At 51.7% G+C, this 22,730-nt stretch overlaps 1 protein-coding gene across 1 annotated transcript in view; it reads right to left on the bottom strand.

Annotated features, from left to right (window-relative positions):
* SLC24A3 (solute carrier family 24 member 3) overlaps positions 1-22,730 on the bottom strand; it is a 527,286-nt gene that overhangs the window by 19,950 nt on the left and 484,606 nt on the right. The window contains exons 9-15 of the mRNA XM_002710947.6: positions 21,211-21,264; positions 16,674-16,807; positions 14,753-14,913; positions 13,733-14,003; positions 6,630-6,796; positions 3,736-3,850; positions 2,792-2,904 (exon numbers count right to left, since the gene is read on the bottom strand). Coding sequence (XP_002710993.3) covers positions 2,792-2,904; positions 3,736-3,850; positions 6,630-6,796; positions 13,733-14,003; positions 14,753-14,913; positions 16,674-16,807; positions 21,211-21,264 — 1,015 coding nt within the window. The remainder of the gene's footprint in view (positions 1-2,791; positions 2,905-3,735; positions 3,851-6,629; positions 6,797-13,732; positions 14,004-14,752; positions 14,914-16,673; positions 16,808-21,210; positions 21,265-22,730) is intronic.

Genomic DNA, 22,730 nt, shown 5'->3' with positions numbered 1-22,730 from the left:
CGGCCAGCATGCTGCGGCTGGTGCACCGTGCCGATCCGAAGCCAGGAGCCAGACGCTTCCTCCTGGTCTCCCATGTGGGTGCAGGACCCAAGCACTTGGGCCATCCTCCACTGCCTTCCTGGGCCACAGCAGAGAGCTGGACTGGAAGAGGAACAACTGGGACTAGAACCTGGGGTGCCAGCGCCACAGGCGGAGGATTAGCCTAGTGAGCTGTGGCGCCGGCCTATTATTTATTTCTTAAGAGAGTGATATATATATCCCATAGATTAGATATAGATATAGATATAGATATAGATATAGATATAGATCCCATCTGCTGGTTCACTTCCCAAATGCCTATAACAGCTGAGGCTGGGACAGGCTGAAGTCAGGAGCCAGGAGCTCAATCTAGGTTTCCCACCTGGTTGGGGCCACCATCTACTGCTTTAAGTGCCAGGCCAAATACCCACTCATTTAAATTTTTAAAGTTCAAAATGAAATTTTCTTTTCAACAGTGCTGCTGAAACAACTAGATATCCATATGCAAAAGAGTAAATCTGAATCCCCACCTCATACCCTACACACATGAAATCTTGATATCCTTGGGTTCATGAACCGCTGACCGATTATAGGACTGGATTTCTGCTTTCAACAGACAGGTCTGTACTGGTTGTTTGTATGTCTGACATAAAATGCAGATCCCTTTGGCACTGGTATTGAGACAGCAGCACTGGATGCAAATGCAACATCACACACACCTTTCCCTAACGTTCTCTGAGCCCGGAAGAGGACTCCCTGCATGTGTCATGGCCGTGGACCAGAACCCAGCATGGTATTTCTTTGTCTGTATCTCCCTCTACTTCAAGGATAAAGATCTTCAGTCTCCAATTACAGGACCAGATGTGGTTTTTGTATAATTCCAGCAGAATAACCAGAGTGGTCCAATTATGTCATCTTCACATGGAACACACAAAGCTGGCCAGACATTCATTAGAGCCTGAAGTTCTGTCTCATGATGTCACCCTGACAGGAGACACTGGGACCTGACCCGACGACGTGTTCATGGCTGTGGGAATCACAGAAGGACAGCCACTGAGACAATGTCAGAAGCAGATTACCAGGGGGCTGATTTATGACTGACAGCCTGCCTAATCGGGTTCAACTTTCAAGCCAATGTCCAAGCTGGTCAGAGGAACCGCTTTACTCCTGGGGAGAGTTCTAGCTTTGTATTTCAGTGCTTCTGGCTTTACCTTCCAGGATTGTACCTTGTAATCCCGGTAAAGTGAATAATTAATGCAATGGCCGGCGCCGCGGCTCACTAGGCTAATCCTCCACCTTTCAGCGCCGGCACACCGGGTTCTAGTCCCGGTCGGGGTGCCGGATTCTGTCCTGGTTGCCCCTCTTCCAGGCCAGCTCTCTGCTATGGCCCGGGAGCGCAGTGGAGGATGTCCCAAGTGCTTGGGCCCTGCACCCCATGGGAGACCAGGAGAAGCACCTGGCTCCTGCCTTCAGATCAGCGTGGTGTGCCGGCCGCAGCGGCCATTGGAGGGTGAACCAACGGCAAAAGGAAGACCTTTCTCTCTGTCTCTCTCTCTCACTGTCCACTCTGCCTGTCCAAAAAACAAACAAACAAACAAAAATTAATGCAACGGATCTAAGGGCATGGGAGGAATTCTTTTTTTTTTTTTTTTAAAGATTCATTTCTTTATTTGCTTGAGAGGCAGAGTTACAACAGCTCAACCAGCCAGGATTGGCCAAGGTGCCCAGACTGATTGACATGGGGTGTGAGTGGGGGAGGGCAGTCCTCTGGTGGAGGTGGCCAATGGACAAAATCTCCAGCATGGGCAGAAGCTTGGACCACGGCAGCTGAGCAGCACCAGCAAACCCCTGTTGCTGGGATTCCACCTTCAAGTGGACAATCAGCCCATGGCGGCTGTTAGCGTTCAGTGCCACCTGCTACTCCTCTCCTTCCTGGGAACACGGCTGAACGGATGACCAACATCCTTCCTGCCTGGAGGTGGGGCCATGGGGCTTATCTGGACAAGGACTTGAGAACCCAGACCACCTAAGATTTTTCTCCAGTAATTCAGAGAACAAATCACCCAAAATAAGTTCGCTTTCTGCCTGGCACTTATGTATTTCAGTACCATTGCCGCCCTTGTAACCTATACATCAAACTCCTGTGGATTTGTTAGATGAGAGTCAACTTATATAAACATGACTGCCGATAGTCTCACTATTGGCCTGTAGATTCCTGTTTGGAATCCTATGTCCAGCCAATGGATGTCCCTTTTCCAGTGGGCCAAGCTGGATGACCCCTCTTCACTGTCTCCCACGTATCACCTACCATGTAATCAGCTAGGAAAAGACAACAACACTATAGCAAGATTTGGAAAATGATGACCCACGGGACAAGTCTAGCCCACCAGTTGTTTCTGTAGAGCTCATGAGTTTTTGTATTTTTAAATGGCTGAAACAAAACAACAAAAAAAAGAAGCACAATCTATCCCAGTGTGGAAGTCACACAAAACCGAAATTTCGGTTCTACAAATAGAGTGGTGTAGACATGGCCGCCTCCTCGGAGATCTGTAGCCCTCACTCTGGCTCATAAAGCCTAAAATATTTACTGCCTGGTCCCTGACAGGAAATACACACTCAGCTCTGCCGCAGAGGCCAGGACACGGACCAGGAGAATTTGTTTCTCCCTCAACATTGCTATTTCCAAACTTTTCCTTGCCCCGAAACGAAGGCTTATGGCCAAGGCCATTGACAAGAGTGGATTTAAAGAGAAGTTCTGGAGAAAAGCACTTACGTAGGATCCGTAATCCACAGCCAGGGTCTGCAGAGCCCAGGGGAGCCCCAGGCCGATCAGGATGTCAAACACGTTACTGCCGATGGAGTTGGACACGGCCATGTCGCCCATGCCTGCGAGGACGAGAGGATGCTCCGGTGAGGGAGGTGATCCAGGGGACAGCAGGTGCCCTCGTGGGAGTCTCCCCAGCTTATGACCCAACAGCCAGAGCAGTTCTGCTGGCTCGCCTACTTCCGCTTCTCCCTGCCCAACACCATCAGACAACGACACTGATTATGAATCACAGAAATTCATCTCCTGTCGATCGGTTGATCTTGACCTCAAATCTGATCACTACTTCAATGTCAGTCATGCAAATATGGTTCCAAAAGGTCTCCAGGTTTTGAGACATCCACACAGAAAAGACTCAGCTCCACAGTCCACGGAGAGGTACCTGAACCCCCCAACCCACTCAGCTCATCCCCCAGCTGGGCTCTTCTGCCTTCATTCCTCTTCAGAGTCACTAAGTGACATCAGGAAATGACATCATGAGTATATGCTTCCATGAGGACGCCGACGGGACACTACGCTGTGTTCTGCAGTGACACGACGCATTTCGGAAGAAGCACATGCCCCCCGGCATCCATCAGGCAGATAAACGAGAGAGGGGGCTGGGTTGATTCTGCTGAAGGTGGGTTACCATGGAACCCACCCCTACTTTTAACCCACAGAAGACTGGAAGTGTGAGCTGCAGAAGGGGCTGTTGGTGCTTTCCACGTAAATGTCTTAGCCTTCCTTAAGGCTGTGACCATCTGGCTCCCTTCCCTGTTCTAATCCCAGGAAGCCTTTTGACCAATACGGCACTAAGGTCACCCACTGACCCTTCCATGTGTTCCAGCCACCGCCACATGAATGCTCCAGGCAGGGGGCCTTCCTTCCCCCCACCCAGCTCACGGGAGTCCCACCTTGTCTGGCCACGATGAGGCTGGCCATGCAGTCGGGCACACTGGTTCCGGCGGCCAGGAAGGTAATTCCCATGATCACGTCCGGTATGCCCAGGGTGTAGCCGATGATCGTGACCTGGAACACATGGAAGAGCTGGTGAGCCCCGCGGGCGCTGCTGTGAGCCCCACATGGGCTTCCAGGGTGGCCACCTCTCCGGAGGTCTTACAGGTCACAGTGGTGCGGGGCACTTACACAGCCTGCGCTGGTGAACGGATCAGCCCTCCCACTACTCCCTCCCCAGCCGGGCAGAGTGCTGGGTCCTGGGGTTTCTGGGAACAGGCAACATCAGGAAAGTGCATGTGAACTCCTGACAGTCCTGGGAAACCCAGAACTGCTGGCTGCCTGCACCACTCTGGGAAGTGGAGCTGCCGTGTTAGGAGTGGGTGTGCGAGGGAGGGGGTGGTGTTGCACCTGCTATGGAAGAGCCATAACCAATCTTTCCTTGCCTCACTTCCTGCATCATCTTCCCCATAAGAACTTATGTCTATTTAGTACTTAGCACGGGGCTAGGTGACATTTGCAGGTGGTAACTTAGCTCTCCCTAGGGGACAAGGGCTGTGCTAGTGACACCCATTTTTCAGATGAGCAAACTGAGGTCCCAGGAGGCACGGGTCCCAGTCAGAAGCTGCTAGTGAATTGCGGGGTGGGGGGAGGGGCTTTACCCCAGGAAGATGGGCTCCTTTGCACCTCTCTCGACACAGGAGGGGCATTACCAATAGCTGGAAATGGGCAATGCAATAAAGCTCACAAGATATTGCCCTAGCCCCCCACTTCTCCCCATTTTGATGAGACCCTTGGTGTAGGAACCAAGCTCAACCTCCCCCAGACTCCTTGCAAAGCATCTGGCAAAACAAAGAAGCCGCACAGGGCGGCTTGTGAGACAGGTAAGAGGAAACGTTCCCAGTGGCTTCTAAAAGCCCCCTCCTCCCTACCTCCTGGAAGCCAGCTGCAAGTCCCCTACCTCACACCACACCAGCAGTAACACCTGAGACACTGTTATGCAAATGAGCCCACCCTGTCCCTTACTTGGAGGGGGAAAACCTAGATGAACATGAGAGAGATGAGGAGGGGGCCAGTGGCGAACCTGTGAGGGGAAGAGAGACAGATTCCCTGCCTGTGGAGCCTAAGGAGATGATTATCTGCCCGAGCCAGGACTCTTAGGTCATATTGGGATGCCACTCAATCCCCTCACTTCCTATAAAGCTGCACGCAATGCAAACCACATGTTGGAAGGGGCACATTCTTCTCCCAGCTCCACCCGGGCCAGCCACTGGGACACTTCCACGCCAACCCCTGACTTCACTCCCAAGGCCACGAGGGCTCCTTCTTGGTCCAAAAGCCTGCGGGATGTGAGTTCAGTCCCTCTTCCAAGCCAGACCATGCGCCTCGGTCCCGTTCAGGGCTGACAGAAACCTGGGCTGGCCTCAAGGCTTTCTCACTTTTGGTCCCCAGGCAGGGAAGGGAGACGCGGGAACCTCCGACATTTCCCTGGTGGCTCTGAGCAGCCGCTGGGAGCATTTCAGCCAGCCCTGCTTTTCCTCCCTAACCCCCCGCTGGGTCCCTGCAGGACTCTGGTTTGGCTCGGCAGGGCTTGGCCTGCTGCAACCTCAGTGTTGTTATGATGCTTGTGGTTGAGCCTTGAGCACAGGGGAACTGAGCACCCAGGCTCTCGCTTCTTTCTTCCTGGCCATTTCTCAGTGCTCTTGGAATCTGCACCGGAGCTGGGGGAGGCAGAGAGCTGGGTGAACCTCACATTCACGGATCCGTTTGCTGGTAGTGGGGCACCGGGCACCTGCAGCCCAGGGCTGGAACTGCTGCTCCTCCAAGCTTGGATCCGAGGCAGCCCTCAGCCGCTGCTCCATTAAAAAAGAAAACCTCAGTGAACACAGCATGAGGGAATAATCCTTGGCTCTAAGATTTTGGTTGTAAAAAGAAATATATATATAATCCGGGAGGGTGAAGTGAGGGATCATCATGAGTTAATGATGTTAGGTTTGCAAATTTGCTACCACTTCCAAAAACGTTTTCAGACCTGTTCTTGTTTTTAGCTCTTGAGTTTAAAATTCTCCAGAATGTACATTGCATTTCTGCCCAACACTCAGGCAACGTTAATTCGAATCAGTGTCTGCCTCGTTCCAGTTCGAATGAGGGAGGTTTGCTTCCCCAGGTAAGAGGCGTAGCCCCTGCGTGGCCCATACATTCGGGATGGCTGGGTTTCCTAAGATGGCTTTGGGGGCATGGGTCCTGTGAGCCACAGCCCCAGAGCCAATATGAATCGGTGAATCATCACTGAGTCTCAGAAGAGATCACGGGCAGGCTCCTCTCCTAGGACCTCAATTTCTGGTTGAAGAAATGAAGACCGAGATAGGGGAAGGGACAGATCCACCATCACCCCTTCCCTCTGGGTCTGCTGACCTGCGACTCCACAGATCTGCCTACTACAACTTTCTCCTGCTCTACCGATGCTGGGCGTGGCCAATCAAATGCGGCTGGAATTGACAAGAAGCCAGCCCCCAGCCAAGCTCCTAGGGGGCCCCCAGAGGCACACCTGGAGAGGATCACTGCCCAGGCTGTCGCTGGCAATGAACAGACACGGACCTAAGCCGCTACTTGCATCAAAGCTACGCAGGCTGTGACTTGAAGCAGAGCTGCAGAGTCGGTCCCAGCTAAGGTGAACCAGGTCACCGTGGCCCTGAGCCCGTGTGACTGGACAATCAATGCTTGGGATTCGAATCACTGCGTCTCAGGGCGGTGTGTTCCCCAGATCATGGTAGTGATCGCCGACTCAAGGCGGTGCATTTTTTTTCTCAAGAGATGTGGCAGCGCCGTGCCCGCCCCCCCCCCCCCAACTCACCATCCACACCATCATGTAGGAGAAGGCTGCAATCCACAGCGTGGAGGACGCGAACGTCACCATGAACCACTTCTCCCAGCGGGGCTTGTTGCAGTTGGGGACGGTGAAGTACAAGATGAAACTCAGCGGCCAGGTGAACGCCCATTTCACTGTTTCCAGTTTGCCAGCTGGGAAAGAAGAGCGAGGCAGGAGAACACAAGCAAGCAGGCCATCAGCTTCGCTCCTGTGCTCTGCTCGGCCCCGCGCGGCTCTACCCAGAACTGAGCCTTGCAAGAGTCCCCCCCCCCCCCCCCCCCCCACCTTCCGTCCTCAAACATCCCAGTACTTTCCACTCCACTCCACACCTGCCTGCTAGGGAGGTCTCTGGAGGGGCAGACTGAGTCTCTCAAGAGGAACACAGGCTAGGGAATGGAGGGATGGAATGTTTAGAGGGCCAGGTGGGAAGAGACAAGGCACACACAGAGCGGGTGGAGAGTGCCCAGGTGTATGTGGGCTGAAGTGGAGGGTTTGGGAACCCTATTTCCCCAGACAGGAAAGCATCAGCAGACGCAGCGCCACCTAGTGGAAGTTCTCAGCTTCTCCCGGCAGAGCCCGGTATCCCACTCAAGGACTGGCTCCCAAGGTTGTGAAAAGCTGGTTGTGGAGTTTTCCATAGTTGCTGATTTGACAAACGTGTTAACTTTCTTTTGGCCTTCATCACTGTCCTGCTTAACTGCCTACTTTGCCCTGTAGATGAATCTGCATTCTCGTACGTTCCCTGCTCCCCGACTTTATTTATTGAAAGATGTATTTATTTATTTAAAGGCAGAGTGAGAGAGAGAGAATTGTCCATCTGCTGGTTCACTCCCCAAATGACTGCAACAGCTAGGGACAGGCCAGGCAAAAGCCAGGAGCCTGGAGCTTCTTCCAGGTCTCCCACATGGGTGCAGGTGCTGGTTCATCTGCTGCTGCTTTTCCCAGGCACATTAGCAGGGAGCTGGGTCAGAAGCAGAGCAGCCGGATCTCAAACCAGCACCCACATGGGGATGCTGGCAAGGCAGGCGGCTGCTTAACTCTCTGTGCCACAGCGCAGGCAGCCCGCACCCCCACTTTCACGGAGACACAAAATATCTGCATTGCCACGGACAACCGCCTGTGCCTCTTCCTAGTGAACCCCAACCTGCACTACTGCACTAGCATAGGTTGGCTTTCCCTGTTGGTTCCAACCTCAAACAGCTTTTTGAACAGCACCGAACACAAGGGTTGGTAGAATTTATTTCTGTATTCTGTTTCATATGCTGTCTTACCAGTCTCTGTGTAGTTGCTTAAAACTACACAGGAAAAGCTACCTGACACCACTGTTGCCCTCTCCTGCCCTGGCCTCCCTCGGGGGCAAGTGGGGCTTCCCCATCAGAGGGCTGGGGGGTCCAGGTCCAGCTCTATGGCCTAGGAGTTGAATGAAATGTGGATGCAGTAACACTAGCGCCACCTAGTGACCAGCAGAGGGAAAGGAGATGGTATTAGGACAGGGACCGGGACACGGAGGCCCACCAGCCTTCCAGTCACTCTTGACCCTTTCCTTCTGTTCTTCCCCATGCCCAGCCCTGGCCACCGTCCTTGGCACTTCCACCGTCCCTGCAGCCTCCCCTTGAGCTGGGCTGTCCCCCTGTGACACGGCTTCTCCCACCTCGCTCTGTTTGGCACCCACATCAGAGGGAGAGTCTCAGAAGACAAACGGCTCTAGAACTTTCCACTGCCCTCAGAGTGCAACCTTACCTCCCTACCATGGCCCCAAGGCCCTGTCCCGTGTGGCCCCTACCGCTCTGCCTGCTCACACCCATCCCGTCTTGGCTTTCTGCCTTTAGACATTCTGGGCCCATTTCTGCCCCAAGGCCTTTGCAGGTGTGGGTGCCTCTGCCTGGACCCTCTCACGGCTGAGTAAGCTTCGTCCTGCAGGCCTCCCCATCACTCAGTGTCACCTGCTCCCTTGGATCACCAGTCTAAATAAGCCCCTCGCCACCTCACTCCTGTTTTACCATCACCCACTTTTATTTCTTCCTAGCCAACGGTGCTTGTCTGAAAGCATCAGTTTTATTTGCATCTGCATCCATTTTTAGTCGTCTGCAAATCAGTACATAAACTCTGCGAGAACAGGATCTCCTTGTTCACTGCTCTGGGTTAAACCCACAAACAGGGCAGAGCGTATGTCATGCCCAATAAATGTTTCGTGATAATCCCGAACCAAAAGACCAAGGAAGATCACTTGTTTTTGGGAATCCAAGGGTATCCAACTCACCAGTATAGAATAAAACAAGGAAATGAAATTGCTAAGGGAGGGGAAGCTTTTCCTTGCTATTAGCTGCTGGGGATCTTGTCAGATCTAAGCTGTGGCAATGGGCAAGCGGATGAGAACAGACAAGCTGGACTCCAAAGCAGAAAGACTGGACGTTTTCTTCTGAGAGGTTTTCAATGCTACAGAATCAGAATGCGGCCAGACCTTGGGACGCATACCCCCTCCCTCCCGGCCAATGCACCCTGGGATTCTGTGTTCCTGAGTTCTGCTGTGGGATGAGAAGTCAACCTCCACATGGAGCTGTTAGGAGCCCCTGGCTGGCTCTCGTGTGGCTGGAGCAGAGAGATGGGAGCTCTCTTAAAATACACATCTCCCCCCACCCCCAGGAAAGACTACAAAGGAAAAACACATGAATAGAAAGAGAAATGCCTTCAATCTGACTCTGGGACCTTCTGCGGAAAAACAGAAGAGCGAAGAAGCATGACTTCCGCCCCGGGAAGCTGCTACCGACGAGCTGAAGCTGCGAGCGCCAATCAGCTTTGGGTATTTTTTCCCACAACTCAGGGAAGTGTTCTCCCTGGAAGACAGCTTCCCCTGTGGGTAAAATGACACAGATGCCTTCTTTACGTCTCTCTCTTTTGTACTGAGAACCTTAGAAGTAGAAATTCAGTGAATGGCTTTGGAAACACGGTAAGTGTGGACCTGAAAATCTCTAAGTGCAGTGCAACAAACAGAAGTCCTTGAGCAAAGCGAGCGATGCCAGCGAGGCTGAGAATCGGCTGTTTCCACTTCCCAAGAAAGGAGCAAACACTGCTCCCTTTCCGCTTTGAGTCAGCCGCATTTCTGTACACCACTCCACCTTCTGTTCTGTTTCTCCTCCATGCACACAGAGCCCCCGAGGGGCGGGCTGATTCACTCACCCTGCAAATATTGACTGCATGTCCCCTATTGCATTTTGCGGTGGCCTCCGCTCCAGGTGCTGGAGACACAGCAGTTGAGTAGGGAAACAGAATTCCTTTCTTTGGAGCTGGGGATTGTATGGTTTCAGGGGAGTCAGCCAGCAACTGGGAGATGTAGCAAAGGAAGTGTGTGACAAAATTCCTTGGAAGAAGCATGGGGACTTGTTTGTAAATTACAGTCCTGAGTGAGCTTTGCAGAGAGCGTAATACTTTCTGGAAGCCTAATTCAACTGGAGAAATGTACAACACACACAGAGATAACACTGACACACACATTTGCTCTGATGATGAAAGCAATAAAGATGTGCATTTCAAATGGAAGACACAGAATCAATCAAATACAATTGCTCTTAGGAAAACATTTTGTGGGCTACTTCCTGCCAGGAGTTTCTCTCTGGACTTGAATTTCCTCCCACACACACACATTCTGTCTGTCAATGGTGAGGCTTTTTTCACTCATGTGCTAAGAGTGTACACATATACTTACATGTATGTATGTATGCACATGCACTCTGCATAGGTGTACATACCCTATACATATAATACACACACATGTCAGCATAAGTGCATTAATATCCATGCACACTGGGGCGTAGCAGGTGAAGCCGCCACCTGTGACACTGGCATCCCATATGGGCGCTGGTTTGTGTCCCGGCTGCTCCACTTCTGATCCAGCTCCCTGCTAATGCGTCTGGGAAAGCAGCAGCAGATGGCACTGGGCACCATCCACCCTTGCCTTCACACGGAGCCCCTGAGGTCAGGCTCAGCAGCTGGTGGGGCGGAAGAGAAGCCAGAACTGAGCCAGCCCACTCCTCATTTCAGAGGGACGGCTGGCTCTGAATTCGGCTCCCCTCCCTCTTAGAGGAAACACGAAGACTGCTGGGTGGCCCCAGGCCTCTGTGAGTCTCCCTGCTCCAAGTGTGGCCCACGGACCAGCAGCGTGGGTGTCACTGAGGGCTCGTTGGAAATGCAGACTGCAGGGTGCATGGCAGACCTGCCGCATCACCATGGGCATCTCCCCAAGGACGCCCAGGTGAGAAGGGCCGGCATAGATGCCCCGGTGGGAGCCTCCTGAGCCCCCGCGGCGTGACTGACACCTGCCGCCAGGTCTCCTAACACCCACGGAGCCAGGAGGACGTGGATGGAAGGCTGAGGCCTCTGGTGACTACAATGAAACTCAGAGACAGAGAGGGAGTCCCCACCGTAGGGCTGGGATTTCTCCCCACAGAGAAGTCTGTGATTGGAAGGAGGCCCTGTGTCTCACTAAGTGACAAGGCCAGACGTGCTTCTCACCTCACCCGGGCATCAGGGGTGCACCCGGGTGAGGACCCTGGACTTCGGGGGGCCAGTCCTGCACTTGAGCCACTGAATGAGTTTGGCAACAATGTAAGCAATTCTGGAGCTTGGTTATGGTCAACCAGCTGGTGCTGGGCTCTGAAAACAAGGGTGGGGTCAGCCAAATTCTAGGTGCGGGCCCCCAAAGATGCCGCACCTGTGAGCAGGCTGAGCTACTGATCCTGCATCCTCTGGCTCGGCACCTGCAGCTGGGGGAGGTCAACCCCTGATCTAGTCCCAGGAGACCTCAACACCGAAGGGGAGGAAGCCAGAGAGGTGAGAAGGAAGGAGGCAGGCTGGGGGCTTCCCGGAGCATCCCTGGGAGCAGTCAGAAGCCCTGGGTGGCAGTGAGCAAGGCCGTTCTGTCTCCAGCCTGACTGTGCCTGCAAATGACTCTCCCCAGGCTACCCAGAAAGGAACACATTCCCATTCACACCTCGACCGAGGCCCCGGCAGGTCCTAGGAACCCAACTGAACTTCCAGCCGACACAACCGTGGAGCTAACCAGGGGGTGCTCTGTTAAGCTGCTGCATTTGTAGGCTTGTTAGCCACAGAAAGCAAAGAGTGGGGAGGGGAAAGAGGCTTTTGTCCTGGTTGACAGGGAAGAAAGTTGCCAAGGAATAGATGGATGGAAAGGCAGCAAAGTGGATACAGAACCCGAACACCAGGGATCCACCCCGAGATCCCCAGTGGAGGCCTGAATTTTCCCCTAGATACATACCTATGATAAAGTGTTTAGTTTATTTGTACATTTAGATTTTCATCATTTGAATGTTGGAGAGATAAAGAGATTTTCTATCCACTGGTTCTCTCCCCCAAATGCCCACAACAGCTAGGGCTAGGCCAGGCCAAAGCTGGGAGCCCGTAGGTCAAGCTGGGACTCCCATGTGGATGGCAGGGATGCAAGCATCCATCATCTGCTGTCTCCTAGCTGCTGGATCAGAAGCAGAGAGGGGCCTTGGACCCAGGCACTGTGATATGGAACATGGGTGTTCCAAGCAACATCTTAGCCACTGCACCAAACACCCACCCCATGATAAGCTTATCAGTTAGGCACAGTGAGAGGTTAACAGTAATTAATAATAGAACAATGCTAACAATAGACTGTAGGAAGTTGCCAGTGTCACTGCTTGGGCATTTTGAGGCCATTATTCAGGGAAGTAAGGGTTACTTGAATGTAAGCGCAGTGACATTTGGCAGGAGATCTGACAATGCCGATGGCTACCATGAAAAGGCTAACGGGAGAGTAGCATACGCAGTGCGGATATGCTAGACAGAGCATTGATTCCCGTCTTGGGTGGGAAGGTGAGGGATGGTGCCAGATTTCACTGTGCTGCTCTGAAGAGCACACCAATAAAAACTGGGAAGTTCTCTATTTTTCCATTTAACATTTTTAATCCACAGTTGGTTGTACATAATAAAGTGGACAGTTGCAACCACGGATGAGGGAGAACCATCTTATGCTCTTTTCTACCAAGATGGCCTACTGCCAAGCAATGAATTAGTGATGGCTGAGCAGTTAGGGAATTTGGGGAATCTCTAGGAATCTGGATGGATATTGCCTAATGAGTTTTGGTAAGTACTTGGCAAGGCTAGGAGCCCTGAGTGGCATAGGAGCCATTCTGGTTACTTGCTAACCCCTGGATACAAGAGACGAGCACTGCAGAACACAGCAAGGAAAACACTTGCACCCACAAAATGACACAGAACTTGGGCCCTCTGCACCCACTTCCCACCACTACGTGGGATTTCAGGTGGGCCCAGTAAGCTTTCCTCTGATGGTTCTCATGCAAATACTGTGTAAATCAAGCCTCAGTGGGCACATATTGGATCAGGGCACGTCTTCTTGAAACAGCCAGAAGTTTCTAGAAGATCTAGCAAATAGGGAGAATTCTTCGGGCTTTGTCTTCCTGGTCCCATAATGGGTGGGGTGTGGGCAGGGACAAGGTGATGGGAACCTCCATGTGCAGCAGGTGCCCAGCTGTTGGCCAGGTATGCAGCTCTCATAGGACCTGCCTTGGAGTCAGCAGGTGGTGGGAGAGGCAGGGATTGGCAGTGGGGGAGGTAAGGGACAGGAAGTGAGAAGTACAAGAGGATGAGAGCGGCTTCCTGTGTTCCCCAGGGCAGGCAGGGCAGCCCTCCTTGGCTGGCTGGGATGGGATGCGTGGAGGCGAGGGAGCTAAGTGCCTCTTTCCCCGTGGTCCAAGCTGCGTTTCTGACATGGGTCATGCACACTTTGTCCTTGGCAACCGAAGATCTCACACAACAGCAACGAGAAGACCTCCACAAAATGCATTTGGTCAGAGAGCTCACATTTCAACCCACGCTCACGCACACCACCACCTTGGTCATTTTGGGACCTAATATGATAGCATGCTGCTCACTGTGGAAGCAGAATCTGAACATTTCTCTGCTCCCAGAGAGACACTGTGGGGACTGAAGAGTGAAAAGATCATCTGAGTCAAGTGCACCACTCAGTGGCCTCAAAACAGGGCCCAACCCCAGGCCAACCCCAGCCCAGGCCCTGGGTGTCTTACAGGGGGGGTCGAAGGGCGTGTATGGTCCCTCATCGTCCTCTTCGTCCTCCTCATCCTCCTCATCATTGCCGTTGTTCTCACTGTCCTCATTTTCATTTTCTGTCTCACTGCCAGCCTCAGCAACCACATCGTCCCTCCGAGGCCCATCCACGCTCCGGTCTGGGCCACTGCTGGGCCCTGTCCCATTCTCCACGGTGTGCTTGATGGGGATTTTGATGGCCACCTCGGATTCCCCATTGGCGTAGGCCCTGCTGTTGATCAGTCTTTGTCTCTGGAATGAGAAAGGTACAGGATTTCCACCGTCAGAGCGGCTGCACAAGACTTCACGCCCAACACTTGAACTACCGGAAGTACACCCAGGCGGCTGCGAAGAAGATGCTTCTGGAAGACTCTGGAACCAAGTCTTAGGCGATTTTGCAAACAATGCACTCAGACACCACCCTACTAGGAGGAAAGGTGAACTTCCTACATCCCATTGGATCTTACATACACCAAAGGATGGCTGCTGTGGCTGGGATGTGCATGTCTCTGATGCCCTTGTGTACTGCAGGATTATCTCTCTTCTCCACATTGGAGGGACTCCTTGGTTTGTGTGTGGGACAGCCACATGACCATGTTTGGACTGGTGCATCAGTTAGGCTACCACTCCAGGGAAGGGAAGAGTCAGGTTGGATACTTGGGATTACTTTAAACCAGGAACCTGAGCAGCTACGTCTGTGCAGATTCACCTTAGGAGGCCGTATTTAAATGCAAGACTAGAAAAACAAGCAGGTGGAAGGGCTCAGGAGGGTTTTTCTGCACAAGCTGGAGCTAGACGATGGCTCTCAACGTGCAGAAGGGAGACATAGGATGTGGACACATGGCTGGCCCAGGGAGCAAAGATGTGGGGCAACGGCTTAGGGGTTGCATCGGGTTAGACTCTGAGTCAGGGGCTGCTTCTTTCAAACCCAGACCTGCTCTCTGTCTTTCCCAGAGGCCCCCATGCCCGTCCAGTGTGCATGGTCTGAGCTGCCCAGCTACCTCATTGATGAGCATGCGGCTGGCCATGGAGAGCCGGGTCTTGGGAGGGAAGTGGCTTGTGATCATGATTCGCAGGCCGGCCTCGGAGAAAGAAAGCTGGTGTGGGTAGGCTGACAGCAGCTCGTCCACCATGATCACTGATGCTTTGCGGTGGAAATTGGCTAGGGAAATGAAAAACGTTAAGAGAATAATGTTGAGGCCAGGGGGCACACAAGAGGCATTTGTTCATTTTTCTTTTCCCGTCTCTTCATTTCTCCTTCATAGTCTCCTTTGCCTCATTAATCCTATCCATTTACCCATCCATCCATCCATCCATCTTCCTTCCTTCTTTCTTTTCACTTTTTCTTCCACTCATCCACCCACCCCTCCACCCACCCACCCATCCACTCATCCACCCATCCACCCATGCACTCATCCATCCATCCATCCACCCATCCATCCATCCATCCATCCACCCATCCACCCATCCATCCATCCACCCATCCACCCATCCAGGAAAGGTTGCAATGAGTAAAATCTGGAGAAGACTCAAAGCCTCTTTCCCATGGGTCATGCTACTAGGTCTTTGCAGATGCCTTGAAACAATCTAAACATCACTCATTGCCATGGTAGGAAGGAATGATGACATAACAATGCCTCCCCAGTGCTCAGAGAACTCTCGTCACACTCCTTAGTCACGGGCTACAGCAGAGACCTCAATGACTTCTTGGCACCCTGGATGCCCCTCAAATGTCAGCAACATTCTCACTGAGCTCCTCAATGTCACAGAGCTGACTTTAGGGCCACGTGGAGGACATGCCAGGGACCTGGTGTTTGCCTTCCCTCAGCCCAGGCTATGAGCGGTGCTGACAGATGGTGGGTGGGGAGCTGTCCATGTTCCTGGGGCCTGAGGTTCAGAAGGGGTCTTGAGATAGATTGTGGTTTGTTGAAAGGCCTGGAAAAAACTGCTCTACCAAGGCCCAAGCCTGTTCTGCATGGTTGAGCACGGGGGTGCACAGCTTGTGGGGGCCTGGTCATAGCACCCAGGCCCCTGTGTGTTTCCCAAGCCACTGAAAGGGGCTCTTCTGGTAAAACCAATCCAAGGTTGCTCTTGAATGCTACAGAATAACTCCTTAGTCTCTCCTTAAGCACACCTATACTTTATGGAGGGGGAAAAAAAGATCAAACATTGAGGTTTCAAAAATCTAATAATTACCCAGAGATTTCACAGACAAGAGACATTTGAAAATTCACTGATATACTTTCTCATTTTTTTCCCCATGAAGAAACCCTGGGGGACCAGGAAGAAATAAATTCACACGTGTCAAAGGGAACGTTAAAAAAAATTAAATGAACAATGAAATAGTCGGGGCAAAATTAAATGAGGATTTTCTGTGTCCCTCTAAGAAAGACTATTATTTGTCAGAGAGCCATGTAGCTTTGCCCTCTGTGAGAGTCAACTACAACGGGAGGGTTACTGGGAAATAAAGGGACATTTTCTGTCTCCCACTGCAGCTCGGGAGCCCCATAACCCAAAGCAAATCTGGATAAACAGTGTTAGGCCCACAACACCCATCAATGACAGAGCACTGCACCCAACTGTTTGACGTGTTTTATTGGCTTTCCTTATTGCAAAAACAATTCCCATGTCTGAGAAGAGAAGACAGGCTCACAGAGATCAAGTCAACTTGCTCCACGGTCACACAGCCCAGATAGGACAGCACTAACCCCTCTCCGTGAGTCCTTGCCCTGTGTGTTGCTTGGTGAGGCCTCAGGAGCTCCATGGGGCTCTGTGAGTCGGCCCATCCATCCCCATGCCGCAGCCAAAGCAAGGGCTAGGGACAGGAAAACTCTGCTCTGCTTTTGAGCAGTGGAGACGCCCTACGCGGGTCTACTCCCATTCCAGGGTCTCCTGCCTGCACTCAGGCACCTGCGCGGTTACCTTTCTTAAGTAGCACCACGGTGGCGTCACAGTTGCTGCTGTCGTCAATCTCGGCGTTGTTGGCCAGGCCGTTGGCCATGTTCTCAGCACCTTTGGTCCTCCTCTCGAAGCACTGATGTATGCAAGCGTTGTACCTGAGTGGAGCGGCAAGTGCAAAGAGGCCGTCAGCGGGGGCCAGTCCTCCACCTCCCAATGCCCCCGCCCCCGCCCCGGCCCCCGCCCCCGCCCCAACAGCGCACCCTGGAGCCCTGTCAGTGTAGACGCACTGTGTGGGATGCCCTGCCTCACGCTAGGATTGCTGTACCTTTGTCATCCCATTTACCCTCATGGAAGGATACAGAGTAAGTGAAAACAAAAGCGTCATCATACACTTCTTCCTTTGCCTGCTGAACTGGATAAACAGCAAAGGCCCTGGATATGTGGACCCCGAAGGGAGAGCTTGACTGTCCCACTGGGTCTTACTGGGATGTCCTTCCATGTGCAGTCTGTGGGAGCCCACACTGCATGGGGCAGAACAGAAACCCGGTCATAAGTTATGGGGTTGCTGGCTGTGACAAGGCAGGTGGGCAGGGTGGACTCCCGTTTTGTGCAACCCTCATGGACCCACAGGTGCCACCATCACAAGCAAGGGAAAAGGCAGACATCTGTGGGGCTCCCTATTGCAGGGCTCATCACACCTGGGACACAGCATGGCTGAGTCAGCTTGATACTGACACAGCCAAAGCCCAGAGGCCAAAGGCATGGGCTGCATCACACACAGGATGTGACTGCTTATGTCCAAGTTGTTAAAGCACAACCGTGTACCATGCATTTACTGGGGGTTGCATAGCAGGATAATAATACCATACAGCGAAAGAAATTTTGAAAATAAGATTAAAAAATTTATTTATTTGAGAGGCAAAGAGATGGAGAAAGACACGGAGACAGAGATCTTCCATGCACTGACTCACTCTTCAAATGCTCATAACGTTAGGTTGGGGCCAGGCCTTGAGGCTGGAAGCTAGGAACTCCATCCAGGTCTCCCATGTGGTTGGCAGCAGCACAATGACCTGAGCCATCACTGCTGCCTCCCGGGGTCTGTAGTAGAGGAAGCTGGAGTCGGGGGCCACACTGGGCATTGAATCCAGGTACTCCAGTGTGGGACCTGGGTATCTTAACTGCCTGCTCCAGGGAGGGCTTTCTTTCTTTCTTTTTTAAAGATTTATTTATTTATTTGAAAGAGTTACAGAGAGAGAGAGAGAGAGAGAGAGAGAGAGAGGAGAGGCAAAGAGAGAGAGAGAGAGAGGGGTCTTCCATCCACTGGTTCACTCCCTAATTGGCCACAACGACCACAGCTGCACTGATCTGAAGCCAGGAGCCTCCTCAGGGTCTTCCCATGTGGGTGCAGGGGCCCAAGGACTTGGGCCATCTTCTACTGCTTTCCCAGGCCATAGCAGAGAGCTGGATCAAAAGTGGAACAGCTGGGTCTCGAACTGGCGCCCATTTGGGAAGCTGGCACTGTGGGCGGTGGCTTTACCCACCAAGCCACAGCATCAGCCCCACAGGGAAGGCTTTTTTAAAATCAGATATTGGGTGAACAACCCAAGTTGCCACAATTTATCCTCATTAAAAGGCCTAGGAGCTAGGAACAATTCCTGATTTCATTTTGCATAAGAGGAAACAGATTCAGAATGGCTGGATACTCCTGGCCAAGGTCCTGTGGCTGGTGAGTGACAGCTAGAAGCTTCTGTTGGGCTGAATGGGAAACACTTGTTCTAACCGCCAGCCCATACTGTCTCCAATGGAACAAAACCCTGAAGCAGAGACCCAGGAAGTACAGAAATCAGCTACTGCCAAGGCCAAGTACCCAGCACGGTCCCGCGGGGTTCCTAGCTACCTGGCCAATCCAAAATCACCTTTGTATCTTCAGACAGAAAGTTTAAAGTCATTTTACAGTTATCTGGCCAGGAGGCAGCTGATGATTCTAAAATACCCTGGTTTTTTTTTTTTTAAAGCTGTGGTTGCTCTGTTTTATATTTTTAATTGAATGTTTAAAATTTTATGCTTGCACCCTGAAGCTATTTTATTGTGTAGCATGCAATTTTATAAATCAGATTTTATAAAACCCAATGATTAAAGCCTCTGATTACTGTTGGGGGTGGCTAAAGAGCAGCGATTGCAATTTAGAACTTAGGCCCAGAATTTATGCAGAAAATTCTGCAAACGCAGTAGCTGCCGAGCCCCGTTTTATTTGTCTCCTGCTGGCTGCAACAGCTGGGATGTGGGTAAAGCTGCCGCGTCAGCAGAAACACACCTCTTGCCCGTCCGTATTTGGTTTGGGATGGAGGCGAGGACATGTTCCCGGCTTTCTCTTAACGTCCGTGTGCCCTGCTAGCAACTCAGGGACTTTACGACAGCATACGAAGGGCTGCAGTGGCCATAGAGTGCAGGCCAGTGGAATTCTTCAACCCCACTTCCTGTTAGCCCAAGTCTGGGTTTGAAAGCACCTCATTCCACAAAGCCCCTAGTAGATTCATGGTGAGACAGACTGTCATCAAAATTTAGACTGCCATCCCGAGGTCAATGTCGGGCACACAGCAGATACTGAGTGACGATTCTTCTGCATCCACCCTCCCAGTGGGGAATAAGAAGACTCTGCGCTTTGGGAACTCAAACTTAAGAGGCTACGAAAAGTAAAAATAAAAGGTCAAATAATCCCACCAGAGTGCCCAAGCTCTGCCTCTGATTCCAGCTCCCTGCTAATGTGTTCTTGGGAGGCAGCAGGCGATGGCTCAAGTAACCGGGTCTCTGCCACCCATGTGGGAGATCCCAACTGAGTTCTGTCTCCCAGCTTCCACCTAGCCTAGCCTTGTGCGTTTATGAGGAGTGACTCAGTGGATGGAAGATCTCGGTCTGTTTCTGTCTCTCTCTGCCTTTCAAATAAAATTAAGAAAAGATGGCAGGAATGTATGTGTAGGGTCTACCCCCAGGGGCACTGATTCCTTACACAGTTTTGCTACTTGGGACAGGGAGGAGCAGAATGATTGTCTTCTTACTGAAAGCCTTCTCCTTGGGAAAGCCTTTAGGCCCTCTCTGGTTTTTGTCGGGAATTCATCTAACCAATATTCTTAAGTGGATGGTGTCTAGTTCCATGGATTCGACTCTGGTTTTCCTACCAGGGCATGCAAAAGTTGGTACTAAGACCCAGCTACTGACCACTGGACAGCTCCTCCAGCCAGTGCCAGAGAGCAGATTGAGCAGGAGGCAGCAGATTGTGTACAATCCACCCAGGCCATTAGCCAAGCCGATTCCTGCCTCTGCTATCCATTTGCTATCTGCCAACGTTCATCCTGGTGTCTCCAGCAGGTCTCTCCATCACTGGAGGCCGAAATGAACTGCTAGGCCTCCCCATAATGTCAGAAGTCCAATATGGCCATTTCAGACCGTTACCTGATGTGTCCAAACTGGACATTTCTGACAGCTCTGGACTTTCTTGTTCCCTGGAGAAGGAGGTCACTGTTGCAGCTACAAATGCTGGGGGAAACAGGGGGTGGGGGAATAAAAGATCCAGCCCTCAAGGGGGCACACAGCCACAACACAGGATCTCTCTTTATCACTTAGGACCTCCTCACCTCAGTGATATTAGGCACAAAGCTGACCCAGTATGTTCACAACCGTGGAGCCTCCCTTCACCTTGGATGATGGGGAAGCAGCAATATAACTCTTGCTATCAAAAGTAAACAGATGCCAGGGGGGAAAAGAACGCATGTTGTGATGGTTTTAGAACAAGATCAGAATTCTGTAGCACTCCTCCTTTCAACAGGTGAATTCACTCCCTGGAGCACAGCCTGACTCAGTAACTTGCCTCCAGGAACTAGAATATGAGGAAGTCACTCAAGCACTCCTAGGGAGCAGGTGATGAAGAACTGAGCCCTCCCGCCAACTGCCAGCAGGGGGGCTCCACCAGCTCCAAGGACAGCTGGTGACCATGGCCAACATCTGAGCTGCAATGTCGTGAGAGACCCTGAGCTAGACTCTTTTGGGGACATTGCCCCTGGGAGTGAGGACTGAAGCCACCAAGTTTTGGGCTAATCTGTTACACAGCAATGGATGACAACTGCAACAGAGCAAAGGATGTCTATAGACCTGGTTTGAGTCATCTTCCTTCTGGCTCTGTCCCTTGCTCCATGTAGAAGTCTAATTTACTGGGTTTTACCACCCCTTCCAAAAACAGAGCGAAGACACAACTAATTAAGCTAGGTTCCTGGATCCTGAAGAGGAAGCAAGTGTTCTAGAAAGTTCTCAAACGAAACATCTGAGTGTCGATTCCATCATCATGTGTGGGTTGGAAGGGTCCTTGTGATTAATCCCGATGGCAGTGGCTCTCAGCAGGTTGCCCAGGAGCTAAATGAGCCTGGGATGGGGGTGGCGGTGTTGGGGGCAGGTGTCAAACAAGCAGAAGACCCCACACCTGCCCAGCTGCTCTTTGCACATTGGCACCTAACACTGAATGTAAGAAACCGTCTTGGAAAGGAAACGAAGGAAGGACTTTACTTACTTCATGATGACAATGTAGATGACATACATCAGCACAAGCACTAAAGACTCCCACCTGCACACAAACCAAGAGCAGTTAGAGGACGTGGTCGCAGGCAGCCAGGCACCCCCACAAAGCCCATTTGACACAAATGGCCAGGATGGCAAGGCAGAGTGGTTATGGGTATTTCTGGGTCTGTAGACACTTTCAGCAAAGCCTGTGGTTTTCAATCTTCTTTCTTCCCTCCCCACCAGAAGGGAAAATACTTCTTCCTCTCTGCTATTTGCTCACCTACAAAAGCTGTTGCAAAGCAAAAAGACTTTCAAACCAGACATGGGTCAGTATTTATAAGCCTGTCCATAGTTTCACTGTTCTCTGAGCTTGTTCGGATACACAGATGGAAGGCAAACTGAGACTAGAAGAAATGATAGGTGACTGAGGGATGGTAACACATGCGGGAGCAGGGAATAAGGGGTGGAGGGGGGAGAGACAGAGAGAGCAAGAGAGACAGAGACAGAAATACAAAGTGAGATAGAGAGAGACACTGAAAGAGACAGAGAGATGATGAGACAGAGAGGAAGCCACAAAGAGACAGAGAGAGGCACAGAGACAAAGAGACAGAGAGAGGCACAGAGACAAAGAGACAGAGAAAGATGGGAGAGAGAGCGAGCATGCCTGGGCAGAGAAGGTACCTGCAGGGAAGGGAGGAATGAATGAGTGGGAAAATGGCCAAGAGACCCAGAGGAAATAAATAATGAGATGTGCTGGAATGCACCTTGAGCTCTTTATAATTCTAATACTTTTTCTATTTTCTTATTTTCCAAGTAGAAAACAGGAACATGGCTTTCTGGTCCCCTTCAGTGGCAGAATGAGATGGGCCAACTGAGGGAGCGATTTGGGCTCTCAGAGTAAGTTAGTGGAGAATGGGCTCAGGAGGGAATTCCAGGGTCCGTGCGCTGCCCATCTCCCCTTTGCTCTTGGCAAATTCCTTGTCTGGAAGTTGCTCCTAGAGAAATATTTGCTCAGAATGCATACACAAGGGTTTTTGTTTCAGGGGTGTTTATAAAGCACAGACATGAGAGAAGTCCGATCATTATAAATTGAGGGGCCAGGTACACAGGTTCTAAGTATGCCCCTCAACAGGCCAGCATGGCTCCTTCATGAAGAGTGATCGTGCAAATATGTATGTGTCTATGTCAGCGAGTGCACAGGATGCTGCATTGAGAGAAGCAGCCCAAGTGTCTAAATCCCTCCCACTGCTCCCATGCCTCTGGGCTTCTTCATAGCCACACTCCTCAAAGCACAGCGTCCACTGTGTGTGGGTACCCACCGTTCCCAGGATAAGTGTCACCAGTCTGACTTCCACACTCATCTGTCCCCTCAAACCTCTGTCAAGGACACAGGTGACTGCCACCTCCACAAACCCAAGGACCATGGTCTGCCTCGCTGTTGGATCTCTCTACAGCATCAGAGAGATGCTCATCCTCCTTCCTCCACAAAAGTGCTCTCCCACGGCTCCCAAGAGACCTTGCTCCTGGGTT

Source organism: Oryctolagus cuniculus, chromosome 11 (assembly GCF_051225735.1).
Source record: "Oryctolagus cuniculus isolate XC-2025 breed Fujian yellow rabbit chromosome 11, ASM5122573v1, whole genome shotgun sequence".
Taxonomy (NCBI): Eukaryota; Metazoa; Chordata; class Mammalia; order Lagomorpha; family Leporidae; genus Oryctolagus; species Oryctolagus cuniculus.
The sequence above is the reverse complement of the archived record's forward strand: the minus strand, read 5'-3'. Positions and strand labels throughout refer to the sequence as shown.